The sequence below is a fragment of the Artemia sp. Qi Xiang Cuo genome, chromosome 17 (genome assembly GCF_049724085.1).
Source record: "Artemia sp. Qi Xiang Cuo chromosome 17, ASM4972408v1, whole genome shotgun sequence".
In the NCBI taxonomy this organism is placed as follows: Eukaryota; Metazoa; Arthropoda; class Branchiopoda; order Anostraca; family Artemiidae; genus Artemia; species Artemia sp. Qi Xiang Cuo.
In genome coordinates, this window is record NC_142810.1 from 36070573 (window position 1) to 36089716 (window position 19144).

Sequence of the window (19144 nt, forward strand, 5' to 3'; positions counted from 1 at the left end):
GTTTTAAAATAGCATTTCGAACTGCTGACACATCTAAAAATCCCTATCAGTTTATACCAGAATTGCTTCGGAAGCTCCCCGTGGTGTTGAAAAAACTTTCTAATCTAGTCAACTGGAAACTAGTCAACTCGTTTACGACCAGTTTACAACCAAAATGAAACGTGTCTCCGCCAACGGACGCGATTGGTTGTGGATCAGTTGTGTCTATCTAATTGAGCAGTGCAGTGTGGTTAACTATGTTGAGTTCCGACGAGGAAGACTTAGTTGATTACTATGAGTACTGCAGGTTTCGTAGGGTTCATTGGGAGCATTGGGTCCATCCGTACTGGGGAAAAGAATGCAAAGTCTCCACTGTTCTTAGCAGCAAAAGAACTGTCTCAAACCGATAGAAATTCTATCGCATTTTACAGAATGTCGAAGGAATTCTGTAAAGCGTGAAGAAGCTCTTCATGCTTCTCCACTTTTACGAATTTCACGTTTAATTCCTGGTCTGACATGTTGAGTGCCAAAATAATTGGACAATATCAACACGGTAGTTCCCTAAAATGTGGGGGACAACACACTGCAACGCGACTGCGACCACGGCTGGAGGCTCATACGGAACCGGTTTTAGACTGATTGGAAACCAGTCTCATCTGAATTGCGTTGTGAGGGGCCCCAACTCTATTTCAAGGCCATGGTCACAAAACAGTTTTGTGTGCAATCGGTTCGCAATTCTAGTCTCAAAATACTTGCCCCGTGGGCGCTGGGCCTAACACTCGCAAAATGAAATTTTTGGTATCGAACGTCCTTAGAGATATACCCGCTGGACTCTTTATCTGACAGAACTGCAAATTTTTTATAAGGGTTATTGGGTGTATTTAAAAAACATAAAACTGAAAAAAAATAAGTTCATAAAAACTAGATTTTTCTGATGGTAGTAAAGAGCTAAGTTGAATCTTGAGCTTAACAAAAATTGTTGCTTCGCAGTTTATCGAACATTTCAGGAGACAGAAGATGAACTAACTGAATCCCAACCCATATGAGACACGAAAATGAGGGATCAGACAAGAAAAGAAGAAGATTGGATGAAACCGAACAAAGTCCTCAGAAATCTGTTCAGGGGTGTCAAATATTGAATAACGAAGAAGAAAAGGAGCAAATGCACAACAGCACAACACAACAGAGCACAACACAACACAGCACAAAACAGCAGCACAACAGAGGATCAAAGAAGAAATTGTTCGCCTGAAATTAAATAGACTACAGCTACAAGAACTTCTAAAAAAGCAAGAGGGGAGCTAGGTATCACCTGCAAAGAGAAAAGTCCTCTAGTAGCCTACAGAAAATAAAAGACCCATCTTTTATCTGCCATGAAATCAATAAACTTTTGTCAAAAAAAAAAAGGAAAAAATTACTCTCTAAAAACTCAAGCTACCTCAGTTTTCTGTAAAGCTCTAGTTTTTCACAGCTCTACAAACATAGAGAATTGTCACGAATCACTTTATTTGTGCCATTTAATTGTTTTTTTTTACACAATGAAAATACCAAAAAAGAGGCATTTTTTTTATCAAATACAAAAAAAGCTGTTTCTCAAAATCTAGGGGAAAGGGACATAAAATCTAGGGGGGAAATGCTCTCTTGAATTATAATTTCTCCATGAAATTATTACTTTAAAAGTTACTTACACTAATGACTTTGTTCTAGATTAAATTTCCGGCGTCACACTTTTGTTTTACAGATTTTTCTCGTTTGAATTCTTGAATAAAAGACTGTTCCTGTTTGTCTTTTAAAGATCTCATTTTCGCTCTCCACTAAGAAAATTAAAATGTTAGTGACGTTCTTTCCTTTTAGGGACTAAGAAATGAAGTTTAACGGAGAGCTTTGAAAGTTTCATAAATGAATATGATAATACAGTGGAAGGTTAAAAGCCAACTTTTTCATCGTCAAGTTTAAACAATTACTAACTTTTTGCTAATAATCACTTCAAAATTCTGTTGCAACTTTGGATATACGGAATTATTTTACGCCTTGCTTTTCAAACATTCCCCTGTTCTTACAATTTCAACTTAATGAAAAAAAAAATAATTAATTATAACTGTCGGGACTCCTTAAGGCATTTTTAAGGATAAACAATACCAATAATATCTGGCCTCCAATTAAATAGCTGCCTCGAAAAGTGACTTAAGGACGTTCGATACTAAAAATGTATATGCAAACAGTTCGAAAAGCTAAGGAGAGGCCAGTTTAAAACTAAGGAAGGCTATAATCTTTTGCTAATTGTTCAACAAAATGTTGTCTGATCAATCTAAATACAGCATTAATAATTCGCATTCTGTGTCTGAAAAAGTTTCAATCGAAGCAGTTAGCCCAATAGGAAACTTCCAAAGCTGTCAAATTATTCAATGCGACTTCTTTTGAGCTGATTTACAATGTTTTCCAAGCATATATACTAGAATGTTTTTAGGGACTGCCCTTTCCTGTACTTTAGAAAGAAAATTCTGCTCCGTTGTATCAAAAAAAAAAATTACGCTTTCTAATGATGCAAGTTTCATTAAATCTGAATATATTTATCTCCAGCACAAAACTGGAGAGGTTGTGTTTTTTCTAAAATTTCCAGGAAAGTAGGCATCATCTTTTAGTTTGCTGTCATTTATTCGGATATCTTATCAATGCTATACAAGTTATGGCAAGATTGTCCAGTCAATTCTGAGGAGTTTAGCCACACGAACTGAAAAAGCTTGTAATGGACAAGATAGGGTGATTTTTTAAGGTATCGAACGACCCTAATACAGGGACGTACTTAAGGGGGGGGGGGCATCCGCCCCCCCCCGAAATCTCACGATTTTTTTCATTTTCCCATAATTTTCTGATTTTTCTCACAGAATAATGGGTTTGAAGGATTTGGGCCCCCCGGAACAAATTCCTGCGTACGTGCCTGCCTTAATACAAGGGAATGACAGACGTTACAGATAAGACAAGTAACTTTTAGTATAAACTACTAAAAGTAATTTATACCCGGCAGATTTCCAGGCATTATTTGGAAAACGATCAGAAATTAAATAAATAAAAAAAAATTCTTCGATGAAAGTAATGAGCAACATTAAAACTATCAGAAATTATTCCGCATTCGAGGGGGTAGCCCCTTCCTCAATATCTCGCTCTTTACGCTTAAGTTCGACTTTTTGTCCCAATCGTTGAAGGACGACTAGGGACGTTTAATTATAATAAGGAGCTTTTTTAAAACACTAAAAACCTTACGTAAAGAGTGAGGTATTGTGGAGGGGGTATCAGCCCTCAAATACGAGATAATTTTTTGTTTGTTTACAGTTTTAATATTGCTCAGTACTTTCTGTTGAAAAAACCTTTTTTTTATTCAATTATTTTTAAGGTTTGTACACGACGTGGAGAAATAGTGCGACGGGTGAGACAGACGCTAATATTTTTTTGCAAATCTTTCTGGGACAATTTGACTGTATCTTCTTCTCTATAATAGCAATAGAAACGCTAAAGTGGAATTTAGAAAATAAAACGAATATAAATTACTTTATGTGTGGTATCAAACTTGAACAAATAAAAAATCCTCTGTATGAAAAAAGATGAAATCTGAAAGGAAAATGAATTAGAATTAACAGTGAATTTTAACTTAACTCACAAAAGTAAGCACAAAGAGGTGAGTTATTACCGCCCTCCGAAACCCCCGAAAGACTAGAGTGCAATTTTGGCTTTATTAAAACTATTTAGATTGCCTAAATTGAAAGTTTTGTTTAGCTAATCTATTGTTCTATATATATTATAAGGAAAAGGATTTGTAAAGAAAAATGACTAAAAAAGGGACTGTTTAAACGTTAATAGTACGGGACTCTAATTGTCACAAATGCTACTAGGTTCCATTATGGCTAAAGGCGACGTCTTGTAAAATTTCGAGGTAGCCTTTTTAATTAGAAAATTTGAAATGTATAAACGAAAGATCTTAAGCGGAACTGGCCAGCCATGACAAAAAAAAACAACAAATAGAAAAATCTCAATGAATAAAAAACAAACAACAAATTAGACTGCGGCCAGTGGAGAGAAAAGAAAAGACAAATGCAAAACAACGCGGATTTTTCGCCTGTATCACGAACAAGGCGTCTTCAGTACGATAGACCGAAAAAGAACAAGATAAAAAGAAAAAAAAACAAAACAAGTTAAAGATAAAAAACCAATAAAACCACCACAAAAAAAAAATCATACAATTAGCGCAAACTGACCCACGTAGAAAAAAGATGCTATTATGGAGTTACTTTAGTCAGAACACCAGAGCAACTGAGGAAAAATAAAAAAAAATGGAAATTACTTTAACTATGCTGTTGCGAAAAAATCCTTTTATTGGCTATTATTGAAGCAATTCGTTTTGGTCTAGCAAGTAAAACAGTCCCCTGGTGATTATTTATAATCTTAATTCCCTTATTGACTGATGATTCACTCTTTAGAAGATTATCATAAATTGGGTCAATATTTAAACTACCTATGTCCCTATTTATCGAAAGGTTAGCAAACATATGTTTTTTAATTTCAATTAAATAGCCCTGCTATCATGTTTAACATGTCTATTTTCAATTATTTTATCAATGAAGTTAATAGGATAATTGTTTCATAACAAAATATCCCTTAAATACAGTAATTCCAAGTCTAGAGATTCCTGGGAGCAAATTGTGAAGTTTCTATCTACTAGTGAAATTATAACCCCTCGTTTCACCGATATAGGGTGGCAAGAACAAAAATTCAAATACCTATCATTGTGCGTAGGTTTTCTATAAATCGAGAAAAGTAAATGGATGATGTGGTTTGCGTTTGGAAACATGGATTGGGCTCCTTAGACCTATTTTGTAAGCATTTAAATAGTTTTGATACCGATATTAAATTTACAGTTGAGTTTGAGGAAAATAATAAACTACCTTTTCTGGATATTTTACTAATTAAAAGGGATCTCCATTTACTTTTCTCGATTTATAAAAAACCAACCCACAATGATAGGAATTTGAATTTTCATTCTTGCCACCCTATGTCGGTGAAACGGGGTGTTGTAATTTAACTAGTGGATAGAGCCTTTAGAATTTGTTCCCAGGACTTTCTGGATTCGCAATTGTTATATTTGAGGGATATTTTGTTTTGTAATAATTACCCAATTAAGTTTATTGACAAAATAATTGAAAATAGACGTGTTAAACATGATAGTAGGGCTATTGGGGTTTCTCAGTCTTTAGATTTAAATGTATCAAAAAGTTTCATTTCATTGCCATATGTACCTGGTTTGGGTGAGAAACTTTCACAGATTTTGCGTAAATTTGGTATTTTGCGTAAATTTGATATTGACATGTTTCCAATCGTTGAGGCCAATAGGTAGTTTCTTCTGTTCTGGTAAGGATTTAACCCGGGGAAATTTAGTAAGTGGGGTGTATAAAATTCTGTGTTCTTGTGGGAAGTTCTATATTGGTAGGACTCAACAATAATTTGTTGAAAGGTTTATTGAACACCGAAAATCAATAGAAAAAACCCTACAATTAAGCAAGCCTCCAGAAACTTTTGTTTCAGCTTTAGCAGAACATATTTGGTTTCAACCAGATCACTTTGTAAAATTTGATGAGGCCTTAGCTATTTCAAATAATAAGGGGTATACACAATGGGCGAGAGAAGCCATTGAAATTAAAGAAAAACATGTTTGCTAACCTTTCGATAAATAGAGACATAGGTAGTTTAAATATTGACCCAATTTATGATAATCTTCTAAAGAGTGAATCAACAGTCAATAAGGGAATTAAGATTATAAAGAATCACCAGGGGACTGTTTTACCTGCTAGACCAAAACGAATTGCTTCAATAATAGCCAATAAAAGGATTATTTCGCAACAGCATAGTTAAAGTAATTTCCGTTTTTTTTATTTTTCCTCAGTTGCTCTGGTATTCTCAATAATGTAACTCCATAATAGCATCTTTTCCCTACGTGGATCAGTTTGCGCTAATTGTATAATTTTTTTTGGTGGTGGTTTTATTGGTTTTTTAGTTTTAACTTGTTTTGTTTGTTTTATCTTGTTCTTTATCTGTCTATCGTGCTGAGGACGCCTTGTTTGTGATACAGGCGAAATATCCGCGTTGTTTTGCATTTGTCTTTTCTTTTTTCTCCACTGACCGCATTTTTTTTTTTTTTTTTTTTTTTTTTTTTTTTTTTTTTTTTTTTAATTAATGTATAAAAAAAAGGTCAACGTCCTTGAAGTGGTAGTCTGACCAGTGTAGCCCCAGAGGAAATGAATAACTCATAGATAAATCTTCGAAAAAGAAAAAAATGTATGTATATGTGTTTGGATCTGAGATCTTACGGATATTTTGGTCAAGAGTATCCAAGATTTGCAAAAGACATTTCGGGGAAGTGACCCCAACGGTCACTCAACGGAATAACAGACAACGACCCACATGGACCAAATTTATTTATTTCCGAAATAATTTCTGGATCCTGAGAACTTTCTCTGTTTCAGGCATATCTCATAAACTAGGTCCAATGCTAATTGATAAAATGTTGTAGATAAGTGATCATATCATAACATCTTAATTGGGAGTAGGTGTATTCATGTAGGATTTATGGGTACTATGGCCCCTAAAAATATAATGACGGAGTTAAACCAATGGTCGCAGAATATTAGGAGAGAGTTATAGTTTTTTTTTAGTTTGAGACTATTAGAGAGTTTCCCTTACCTGTCTGTTCGGTCCGGAGTCACATCTTCCAAAACAAGCCATGACAAAGAAATTCAAAATATTTATTCCAATAAGAATCTTCAAGTCTTCAGGAATCGTGTTTTTAAAGACAAACTCTTGAAATACCTTAAATATGAATTAGACAACGAGTATAAAATTGATTAAAAAGATGTTTTTTAAATGGAAGTAAAAGTAACATTAATGTGTGTGTGTTAGTTTACGTGTAACTCACAACGAACTGAATTTTTTTTAAATAAGAAACGTTGCCAAACAGTACTTTCACTATCGCCAAATATCCCTAAAGAAAATTAGATTTCCTGAAAGCTCCCCAGAAACTAGCCTTATGGTAAAGTAATGATTGGCATATGATGTTAATTTTCGTGTATTTACGTTCGCAAATTTTCGGGAAGATTTTGCAAACCTCAATTTTATTTGGAGAAATTAGGGGGAGCCACGAAAAATTATGGAGAATGGCACGACTGCTGTCCCCTTCCCTGAATCTCTTACCTTATGTGCAAAAGTTGAATGCTATTGTTTGTTCTTTTTTTTCAAATGCTTCAAAAACGAATGCTCTATGACAAAATAATTTAATAATAAAAACAGAAGAAAAAACAATCGTAATGTCTCGAGAATCGAATGACCCAAGTTTTATAGTAATGAGTAAAATGCATTAAATGGGGCAGCATCCCCCCTAAAATACAGGATAATTTCTGTTAACTTTTGATTTAAATGTTGGTGTTTTCTTTCATTTAAATAACAATTTTTCTAAATTTAATCACTGCATATTTGGTTTATACTTTATAAATAAATGTAGCTGTTAGGCAATTTTGACAAGGTGCAATTACTCCGCGTATGATAACTTAAATATGCATAAAAGGCTTCTGTCTCTTCGCTTAACTATTATGCCTCAGTCAATGATACTAGGGAAACTTCTCTTAGCCCGTTTGCAACGCTCTTATTTTTTCGTTTTTATCACATCATTATAACAGTAACCCCTGTGTGTGTCATTTTTTTCGCAGACTAATGATAATTTTAACAAATTATCAAATGAAACTTTGATTTTCTATTCAATATTATTGATCTTTACTCAGTCCCCTTTTTACTATTAATATTTGAATATGGCTCTTAACTTTGGTTTTTTTATTGTTGACATTTTCTTTTCATTTGGATTTAGGTCTATATTTTTATTATTTTTCCTCTGAGGACGAATAAGCGGAAATCTTCCCCAAAAAACCTGCATTTTTTCCTGACTTCACTCCTTTGAATTTTCCTCCCTTTTTCTGTTTCCTCCGCTTTTTTTATTACTATAGACACTAAAAATCTGCCGTGTGGTACTCCTCCAATTAAGCTAGAAATGACAAAGTTTATGTATCCTTGATAATTTCTTAACTATCTAAGCGTCTCGTGTATGTTTGATTTATCGGTATTGCAGATATCGATGTTATTGGGAAAAAGTGGTTTTCTCAAGTTTTGGAAAGTAATCCTGTAAGTTGTCAACAATAAAGTGAATAATATCTTACTCTATCTAATCTTTGTGTTAAACATTTTGAAGACATCTTTGTGTTGACATTTTTAACTCTGCTAACTATATATAAGAAATATCTTAAATAAAATTCTAAGTATTAGATTGGTAATGCACATGAAGGGCCCATGATTAAGCAATACATTTTTGTTAAGAAGACTGTTGTTAATAAACCTGCCTTTTATCTAACGGACAACACTGTTGAGCTGGAAAGCATTATTCATGGTCTTGGTTGCCTAGTAAATGATGAGTTCAGTTATATTTTACTACTTTCAATTTGAAATGATTGATCAGCTCTTGAAATGGACATTATTTCAATTACCATTGTAAATATAAAATCACTAAAATAACATTTATTAGCTTCGTCAGTTTACTATATAATTGAGCTCAACCCACCCCTTGACCCAGAAACATATTATTCTACTCTGAAATGCCTGAAAAGCACATTTTTTTTAGCAGGACTAAAATTTAGAGAGTCAACTTGCATTCTAGCTTTTGCCGAGAATTATGGAACTAACAGCCAGGTAATAAGGAAGATCAGCTGATTAAAATAAAAACAAGCTATAGTTACGTTCTATTTTGATTTTCAGTATACGAATTTGGGATGCCAGAGTGGATCCGTCAAAGGCCTGTATGTTGACTTGCAACAACGCACACACAAGTGATGTTAATGTTATTCATTGGAATAGAAATGAGCCTTTTATTGTATCTGGAGGGGACGACGCAAAACTTTGTGTGTGGGACCTAAGGCAATTTCAGGTATGTATTTCTGAGCTAGACATGTCCCATTAAACACCTGTTTAAGACCAAAACACTGTAATTCTGTATTCGCTTTTCATTATTGGTTGTCGTTCAATAATTTTTACACACCAAAAGCTAAGCTTATGAGGGCACAGCGTTGCTAATAACGCTAAGCTGAGAAAAACAATGACAACAAAAATTGGTAAGAAACATAATTGAATAAATCTAACGAAGGAATTTTTTTAAGAATTAAGAAATTGGGGTGAAACCAGTTACGCAAACAACCGAGCATATATAAAACATCACATCTCATGACAGCATAAATTATCGTTTTTTCAATAACAAACAAAAAAATTAAATACAAATTAAATCGACCAAAAACAAATTCCTTGGGCTTGATGAGAGGCAAGACTTGAACGCTTCCCACTGCATCATGAAGAATCCATATCATTAACTTCTATTTGTTCAGATCTTGTACAAGCTCCGCAAAACGGAGCCAACAGTTAGCCCGAACAGCTAGCGAAATCCAGCGGGCTCGAGATTGTTTCAGACCATTTTTCAGCAATTTATCTTTGACTGCAGGTTGCCTGCGTCAATTTCGCAGTCAGGTTCACAATCGGTGAACAAGATTAGCTTTCCCAAAGATAATTTCTTAAACCATATTGGCCTGCCATAACGTAAAGAACGAAAAGGATCAAAAATGCTGCTTTTAAAGCCAAACGAAACCACTGAAGAAACACACAAAGCGAATATTTTGAGAAAACAACCGCCTCTCTTCTTCAGCGCGAACAAAGTAATATAAACAAGGAAAACGACAAGTTGTTCGTTGGTATCTGCCGATGGCAGTTCAAATTTTTTGGATTTTGTGCAAATCGCGGATACTGGTGAATGACTCATTTTATGGTTGTTAGATATTTGATTTTAATTCTTATAAATTGATCTTTTATTGAATTTTATTTATCTTTTAATTTTTTGGTTGGTTTTTTCGTTGGTTCTTAATTGGTTTTGTTAACTTTCCGCGTTTTTATTTTTTTGTTTTTTTTTCTTCGGCATTTTCCTTGTTTATATTATTTTGTTCTTGTTACTTTAAGAAATTATCTTTGGGAAAGCTCATCTTGTTCGCCGATTGTAAAAGGTTACTTTAGAGGTGGTTTTTGTTTTTCAGTAGATTTATAGCAGCTTTTTAAGACGTTTGACTAGTTTGGCTAAAGTTTGTTCCTTATTGTTATTAAATTGAAAAAGAAACAAGCTTTTTTTAACTAAAGTGTAGAGTGACATTAAAATTTAAACGAGCTGAAATTATCGTAGCTATTACGCAACTACCGTCCCCTCAAACCCCGTTCTCAACGCGACCTACTCCTTTCCTGAAAGCATTTTGGTATAGCTGTAAGTGTAATTGTAAGTGTTTTATTTATTCATTGTTTTAACAACTTAGTAACTGAAAATGCTATTTAAAGCAAATGCGAATGAATAAGCCTTTTCATTTTCAAAGCACTGTGACAAAAATGTGTTGCAAGAATTTAGAGTATTCAGTCTTGATCCATGCTACCGTGAATATAAAAAAATCTATTATTTTAAATTGGGGACTTGAGCCTCCGCTTCTGGGGTCTTAGATGCCTTCAGTGTCGTCGTGTAATTTTTGAGATCACACCCTTTTTTTGGGGTAGGGGGGTATTATAACGTTTTGTCTAGGCTAATAACTTATAATGACTAAATTTGAGATTAATTGATTTGCATGTTTAGGATCAGCATGAGAAGATTCTGGTGTATATATTTTTGGGAAAATTTGTTCTTAATAGTTTCTGTTCTATTGAAAGGGTTGCTCTTTACTTACTATTAATTACCATGAAACGCTTTAGAACAGTTTTTTCACATTTGATATATCCTTTCTGATAATCGTTGCTTTGAGTAAACTTTTTTCTTGTTTTTACTTGTGTTTTTTAAAATAATGCTGTATTTTATATATCCTTGTGTGCCAATTTTGTTGGATAAGTTTTTTTTGTCAATGCGTTATCAATATTTCATTTCGTCAATATTATAGACGAAGAAACCTGTAGCGACATTCAAACACCATACCGCCCCAATCACTTCTGTTGAATGGCATCCTACTGATGGCACCGTCTTTGCTTCAACGGGAGAAGATGACCAAGTCGCCTTATGGGACTTATCCGTAGAAAAAGACGACGAATCTCGAGAGGAGGATTTAAAGGTAACTAGTTGGAAATGTAACTTTCTAAAGACATAAAAAAAAAGTCAGGAGTAATGGGCTTTAATAAATTTTACTACCTTATAATGCATATCGCAGTTGTTGTGTCTACAACTCGTACCTGGAAACATTTCAACTCTCTGGGAGATGCATTAAGTGATCTTCTTAAAACTGATCAAAATACATGCTAATTACTCATGATGATACAAAACACAAATCTACAGTGGACGATAAAGTTGCCTTAAAGCTCTCTAGACTTTGCTAGTATGGCCGAATCCAATTTTGAATTGTATAAATGTAATTTATAGCGTGGCGCTTTCTTTCAAATAACCAAAACTTTTTTTTAAGCTTTTTGGTGTCCGTTGACAAGGGTTACTCTTTGCATGGAGTTTTTCGCCATGAACTGTTTGAATCTGGCTCTCTTTAATAGGAGGCTTCCTCATCATTTTGGTATCTTAATTTTAAAGTCTAACACTTGTATAACATTTGTCCGAGATCTATGGAACAATTATTATATAGCAAATATACGTTCGTGGATGACATAATCACCACAGCCTATGGGACAAGGACAGTAGATTATGTAGACTGTCCATTATTTACGCTTAATTTTACAATCAAAATCGCTGCATGTCTGATCATAGGTGTCCAATTAGCTTGAAACTTTGAAACATCATTCTTTGGGCCATGAAAATCGTACATCTTGCTGGGAGCGGGTGGGGGGGGTCTTAGGGGCCAGATTGTTCCTTAATGTTTTAGAATTATTTTTTATGTCTTTAAATAACCATCGGTTTTTTAAATGTTACTTTATTTTGTTTTTAAATAACAAAACTGAATTACCCGAGATTCAATTTTTTCTCTAAGTTTGCCTAAAAAAGAAATCTATTTATAATACAAATACTTACCTGGAATTCAACTTTTTCGTCCGATGGTGCATCAACAAGGTACCTTGAAAAAAATTAAAATGAAAAAGAAACTGATTTTTAAGTAGCAAATCTTACTTATCTGAGATTCAACCTCTTTCTCCAGTGTTTGCTCAAAAAGAACCTTTATAAGAAAAAAATCAAGTAGTAATGACTCTTATTTTTAAATAGAAAATCATTCTTACCTGAGATTCAAAGTTTCCCTCTGAGGTGGCTCAAAAAGAACCTAGAAAAAAAAAACGGAAAAAAGTACCAAAGACACTTAGTTTTAAATATCAAAACTTACCTTACCTTATATTCAACTTTTTCCTCCACTGGTTGCTAAAAAAAACAACCTAGAAAAGAAAAGAAAATTAATCAAGTACTAAACACAATTTTTTTTATATAGCCAATCTTACCTACCTTAGGTTCAGCATTTTCTTCCAGTGGTTGCTCAAAAGAGAACCTCGAAAAATATGAAAATCAATCAAGTACTAAAGACACTTTGTTTAAATAATAGATCTTACCTTAGAATTCAACTTTTTCTTCCAGTCATTATTAAAAAAAAAACCTAGAAAATAAAAGGAAATTAATGAAACACTGAAGACACTTGCTTATAAAGATGAAATCCTACCTACTTGATGGTCAAATTTTTCCTCCAATGGTGGCAAAAAAAAACAACCTAGAAAAGAAAAGAATATTAATCAAGTACTAAACACACTTTTTTTCATATAGCCAATCTTACCTACCTTAGGTTCAGCATTTTCTTCCAGTGGTTGCTCAAAAGAGAACCTCGAAAAATATGAAAATCAATCAAGTACTAAAGACACTTTGTTTAAATAATAGATCTTACCTTAGAATTCAACTTTTTCTTCCAGTCATGATTCAAAAAAAAAACCTAGAAAATAAAAGGAAATTAATGAAACACTTAAGACACTTACTTATAAAGATGAAATCCTACCTACTTGAGGGTCAAATTTTTCCTCCAATGGCGGCAAAAAAAAAAACAACCTAGAAAAGAAAAGAAAATTAATCAAGTACTAAACACACTTTTTTTTATATAGCCAATCTTACCTACCTTAGGTTCAGTATTTTCTTCCAGTGGTTGCTCAAAAGAGAACCTCGAAAAATATGAAAATCAATCAAGTACTAAAGACACTTTGTTTAAATAATAGATCTTACCTTAGAATTCAACTTTTTCTTCCAGTCATGATTCAAAAAAAAAACCTAGAAAAGAAAAGGAAATTAATGAAACACCGAAGACACTTACTTATAAAGATGAAATCCTACCTACTTGAGGGTCAAATTTTTCCTCCAATGGTGGCAAAAAAAAACAACCTAGAAAAGAACATAAGATTAATTAAATACTAAAGACAATACTTTTTAAATAGCAGACTTACTTACCTTAGATTCAACTTTTTCCTCCTGTGGCTGCTCAAAAACAACCTAGAATAGAAAAGGAAATTAATCAAATAATAAAGACACCTGTTTTAAATAAAATATCTCACTTACCTGAAAGAAAAAACAGTCTCCTCCAGTTTTTAAAAAAAGAACCTAGAAAAGAAACTAAAATTAATGAAATACTAAAGACACTTACTTATAAGTGGGAAATCTTACTTACTTGAGATTCACCTTTTCCCTTTAATAATGGCTGAAAAAAGAACCTAGAAAATAAAATAAGATTAATTAAATACTAAAGACAATACTTTTTAAATAGCAGACTTACTTACCTTAGATTCAACTTTTTCCTCCTGTGGCAGCTCAAAAACAACCTAGAAAAGAAAATAAAATTAATCAAGTAATAAAGATACCTGTTTTAAATAAAATATCTCACTTACCACTTACCTGGAAGAAAAAACAGTCTCCTCCAGATAAAAAAAAAAAGAAACAAGAAAAGAAAAGAAATTTAATTAAATATTAAATGGGAAATCTTACCTACTTGAGATTCAGCTTTTCCTTTCAATAATGGGTCAGAAAAGAACCTAGAAAAGAAAAGAAAATTGATCAAATACTAAAGACGCTGCTTATTAAATAGCAAAACTTACTTACCTTAGATTTAACTTTTTTCCAGAAATTGCTCAAAAAAGAACCTAGAAAAAAGAAAACCAATGAAATACTAAACACTCTTATTTTAAATGGGAAATCTTACTTTAGATTCAACTTTTTCCTCTAATAATGGCTGGAAAAGGAACCTAGAAAAGAAAACAAAATTAATCAAATCCTAGACACACTACTTATTAAATAACAAAACTTACTTACCTTAGATTTAACTTTTTCCTCCAGTAATTTCTCAAAAAAGAACCTAGAAGAAAAGAAAATCAATGAAATACTAAACACTCTTATTTTTAAACGGGAAATCTTACTTATTTGAGATTCAACTTTTTCCTCTAATAATGGCTCAAAAAAGAACCTAGAAAAGAAAAGAAAAGTAATCAAATACTAAAGACACTACTTTTTAAATAGCAAAACTTACTTACCTTGGATTCAACTTTTTCCTCCTGTGGTTGCTCAAAAAGAACCTAGAAAAGAACAGAAAATTAATGAAATACTAAAGAAACTTACTTATAAGTGGGAAATCTTACTTACTTGAGATTCAACTTTTCCCTTCAATAATGGCTCAAAAAAGAACCTAGAAAAGAAAAGAAAATTAATAAAACACTGAAGACACTTTCTTATAAATATGAAATCCTACCTACTTGAGGGTCCAATTTTCTCCTCCAATGGTGGCAAAAAAAATAACCTAGAAAAGAAAATTAGATTAATCAAATACTAAAAACAATACTTTTTAAATAGAAAAACTTACTTACCTTAGATTCAACTTTTTCCTCCTGTGGCTGCTCAAAAACAACCTAGAATAGAACAGAAAATTAATCAAATAATAAAGACACCTGTTTTAAATAAAATATCTCACTTACCTGAAAGAAAAAACAGTCTCCTCCAGTTTTTAAAAAAGAACCTAGAAAAGAAAAGAAAATTAATGAAATACTAAAGACACTTACTTATAAGTGGGAAATCTTACTTACTTGAGATTCAACTTTTCCCTTCAATAATGGCTCAAAACAGAAACTAGAAAAGAAAAGAAAATTAATCAAATAATAAAGACACTACTTTTTAAATAGCAATACTTACTTACCTGAGATTCAACTTTTTCCTCCTGTGGCTGCTCAAAAACAACCTAGAAATGAAAAGAAAATTAATCAATTAATAATAATACCTGTTTTAAGTAAAATATCTGACTTACCTGGAAGAAAAAACAGTCTCCTCCAGTTAAAAAAAAAAAAAAAAAAAAAAAAAAAAAAAAAAAAAAAACAGAAAAGAAAATTAATCAAGTACTAAACACACTTTTTTTCATATAGCCAATCTTACCTACCTTAGGTTCAGCATTTTCTTCCAGTGGTTGCTCAAAAGAGAACCTCGAAAAATATGAAAATCAATCAAGTACTAAAGACACTTTGTTTAAATAATAGATCTTACCTTAGAATTCAACTTTTTCTTCCAGTCATGATTAAAAAAAAAACCTAGAAAATAAAAGGAAATTAATGAAACACTGAAGACACTTGCTTATAAAGATTAAATCCTACCTACTTGATGGTCAAATTTTTCCTCCAATGGTGGCAAAAAAAAACAACCTAGAAAAGAAAAGAATATTAATCAAGTACTAAACACACTTTTTTTCATATATAGCCAATCTTACCTACCTTAGGTTCAGCATTTTCTTCCAGTGGTTGCTCAAAAGAGAACCTCGAAAAATATGAAAATCAATCAAGTACTAAAGACACTTTGTTTAAATAATAGATCTTACCTTAGAATTCAACTTTTTCTTCCAGTCATGATTCAAAAAAAAACCTAGAAAAGAAAAGGAAATTAATGAAACACTTAAGACACTTACTTATAAAGATGAAATCCTACCTACTTGAGGGTCAAATTTTTCCTCCAATGGCGGCAAAAAAAAAAACAACCTAGAAAAGAAAAGAAAATTAATCAAGTACTAAACACACTTTTTTTTATATAGCCAATCTTACCTACCTTAGGTTCAGTATTTTCTTCCAGTGGTTGCTCAAAAGAGAACCTCGAAAAATATGAAAATCAATCAAGTACTAAAGACACTTTGTTTAAATAATAGATCTTACCTTAGAATTCAACTTTTTCTTCCAGTCATGATTCAAAAAAAAAACCTAGAAAAGAAAAGGAAATTAATGAAACACCGAAGACACTTACTTATAAAGATGAAATCCTACCTACTTGAGGGTCAAATTTTTCCTCCAATGGTGGCAAAAAAAAACAACCTAGAAAAGAACATAAGATTAATTAAATACTAAAGACAATACTTTTTAAATAGCAGACTTACTTACCTTAGATTCAACTTTTTCCTCCTGTGGCTGCTCAAAAACAACCTAGAATAGAAAAGGAAATTAATCAAATAATAAAGACACCTGTTTTAAATAAAATATCTCACTTACCTGAAAGAAAAAACAGTCTCCTCCAGTTTTTAAAAAAAGAACCTAGAAAAGAAACTAAAATTAATGAAATACTAAAGACACTTACTTATAAGTGGGAAATCTTACTTACTTGAGATTCACCTTTTCCCTTTAATAATGGCTGAAAAAACAACCTAGAAAAGAAAATAAGATTAATTAAATACTAAAGACAATACTTTTTAAATAGCAGACTTACTTACCTTAGATTCAACTTTTTCCTCCTGTGGCAGCTCAAAAACAACCTAGAAAAGAAAAGAAAATTAATCAAGTAATAAAGATACCTGTTTTAAATAAAATATCTCACTTACCACTTACCTGGAAGAAAAAACAGTCTCCTCCAGATAAAAAAAAAAAGAAACAAGAAAAGAAAAGAAATTTAATTAAATATTAAATGGGAAATCTTACCTACTTGAGATTCAGCTTTTCCTTTCAATAATGGGTCAGAAAAGAACCTAGAAAAGAAAAGAAAATTGATCAAATACTAAAGACGCTGCTTATTAAATAGCAAAACTTACTTACCTTAGATTTAACTTTTTTCCAGAAATTGCTCAAAAAAGAACCTAGAAAAAAGAAAACCAATGAAATACTAAACACTCTTATTTTAAATGGGAAATCTTACTTTAGATTCAACTTTTTCCTCTAATAATGGCTGGAAAAGGAACCTAGAAAAGAAAACAAAATTAATCAAATCCTAGACACACTACTTATTAAATAACAAAACTTACTTACCTTAGATTTAACTTTTTCCTCCAGTAATTGCTCAAAAAAGAACCTAGAAGAAAAGAAAATCAATGAAATACTAAACACTCTTATTTTTAAACGGGAAATCTTACTTATTTGAGATTCAACTTTTTCCTCTAATAATGGCTCAAAAAAGAACCTAGAAAAGAAAAGAAAAGTAATCAAATACTAAAGACACTACTTTTTAAATAGCAAAACTTACTTACCTTGGATTCAACTTTTTCCTCCTGTGGTTGCTCAAAAAGAACCTAGAAAAGAACAGAAAATTAATGAAATACTAAAGAAACTTACTTATAAGTGGGAAATCTTACTTAATTGAGATTCAACTTTTCCCTTAAATAATGGCTCAAAAAAGAACCTAGAAAAGAAAAGAAAATTAATAAAACACTGAAGACACTTTCTTATAAATATGAAATCCTACCTACTTGAGGGTCCAATTTTCTCCTCCAATGGTGGCAAAAAAAATAACCTATAAAAGAAAATTAGATTAATCAAATACTAAAAACAATACTTTTTAAATAGAAAAACTTACTTACCTTAGATTCAACTTTTTCCTCCTGTGGCTGCTCAAAAACAACCTAGAATAGAACAGAAAATTAATCAAATAATAAAGACACCTGTTTTAAATAAAATATCTCACTTACCTGAAAGAAAAAACAGTCTCCTCCAGTTTTTAAAAAAGAACCTAGAAAAGAAAAGAAAATTAATGAAATACTAAAGACACTTACTTATAAGTGGGAAATCTTACTTACTTGAGATTCAACTTTTCCCTTCAATAATGGCTCAAAACAGAAACTAGAAAAGAAAAGAAAATTAATCAAATAATAAAGACACTACTTTTTAAATAGCAATACTTACTTACCTGAGATTCAACTTTTTCCTCCTGTGGCTGCTCAAAAACAACCTAGAAATGAAAAGAAAATTAATCAATTAATAATAATACCTGTTTTAAGTAAAATATCTGACTTACCTGAAAGAAAAAACAGTCTCCTCCAGTTAAAAAAAAAAAAAAAAAAAAAAAAAAAAAAAAAAAAAAAAAAAAAAAAAAAAAGAAAATTAATTAAATACTAAAGACACTTACTTATAAATGGGAAATCTTACTTACTTGAGATTCAACTTTTCCCTTCAATAATGGCTCAAAACAGAACCTAGAAAAGAAAAGAAAATTAATCAAATAATAAAGACACTACTTTTTAAATAGCAAAACTTACTTACCTGAGATTCAACTTTTTCCTCCTGTGGCTGCTCAAAAACAACCTAGAAATGAAAAGAAAATTAATCAATTAATAATAATACCTGTTTTAAGTAAAATATCTGACTTACCTGGAAGAAAAAACAGTCTCCTCCAGTTAAAAAAAAAAAAACAGAAAAGAAAATTAATTAAATACTAAAGACACTTACTTATAAATGGGAAATCTTACTTACTTGAGATTCAACTTTTCCCTTCAATAATGGCTCAAAACAGAACCTAGAAAAGGAAAGAAAATTAATCAAATAATAAAGACACTACTTTTTAAATAGCAAAACTTACTTACCTGAGATTAAACTTTTTCCTCCTGTGGCTGCTCAAAAACAACCTAGAAATGAAAAGAAAATTAATCAATTAATAATAATACCTGTTTTAAGTAAAATATCTGACTTACCTGGAAGAAAAAACAGTCTCCTCCAGTTAAAAAAAAAAAAAAAAAAAAAAAAAAAAAAAAAAAAAAAAACAGAAAAGAAAATTAATTAAATACTAAAGACACTTACTTATAAATGGGAAATCTTACTTACTTGAGATTCAACTTTTCCCTTCAATAATGGCTCAAAACAGAAACTAGAAAAGAAAAGAAAATTAATCAAATAATAA

At 31.6% G+C, this 19144-nt stretch overlaps 1 protein-coding gene across 1 annotated transcript in view; it reads left to right on the forward strand.

Moving 5' to 3' along the window:
- The window catches only part of l(2)09851 (WD repeat-containing protein 1 l(2)09851), a 100022-nt gene that overhangs the window by 67586 nt on the left and 13292 nt on the right, over positions 1–19144 (forward strand). The window contains exons 7-8 of the mRNA XM_089103681.1: positions 8821–8989; positions 11013–11180. Of these exons, the coding sequence (XP_088959807.1) occupies positions 8821–8989; positions 11013–11180 (337 nt within the window). The remainder of the gene's footprint in view (positions 1–8820; positions 8990–11012; positions 11181–19144) is intronic.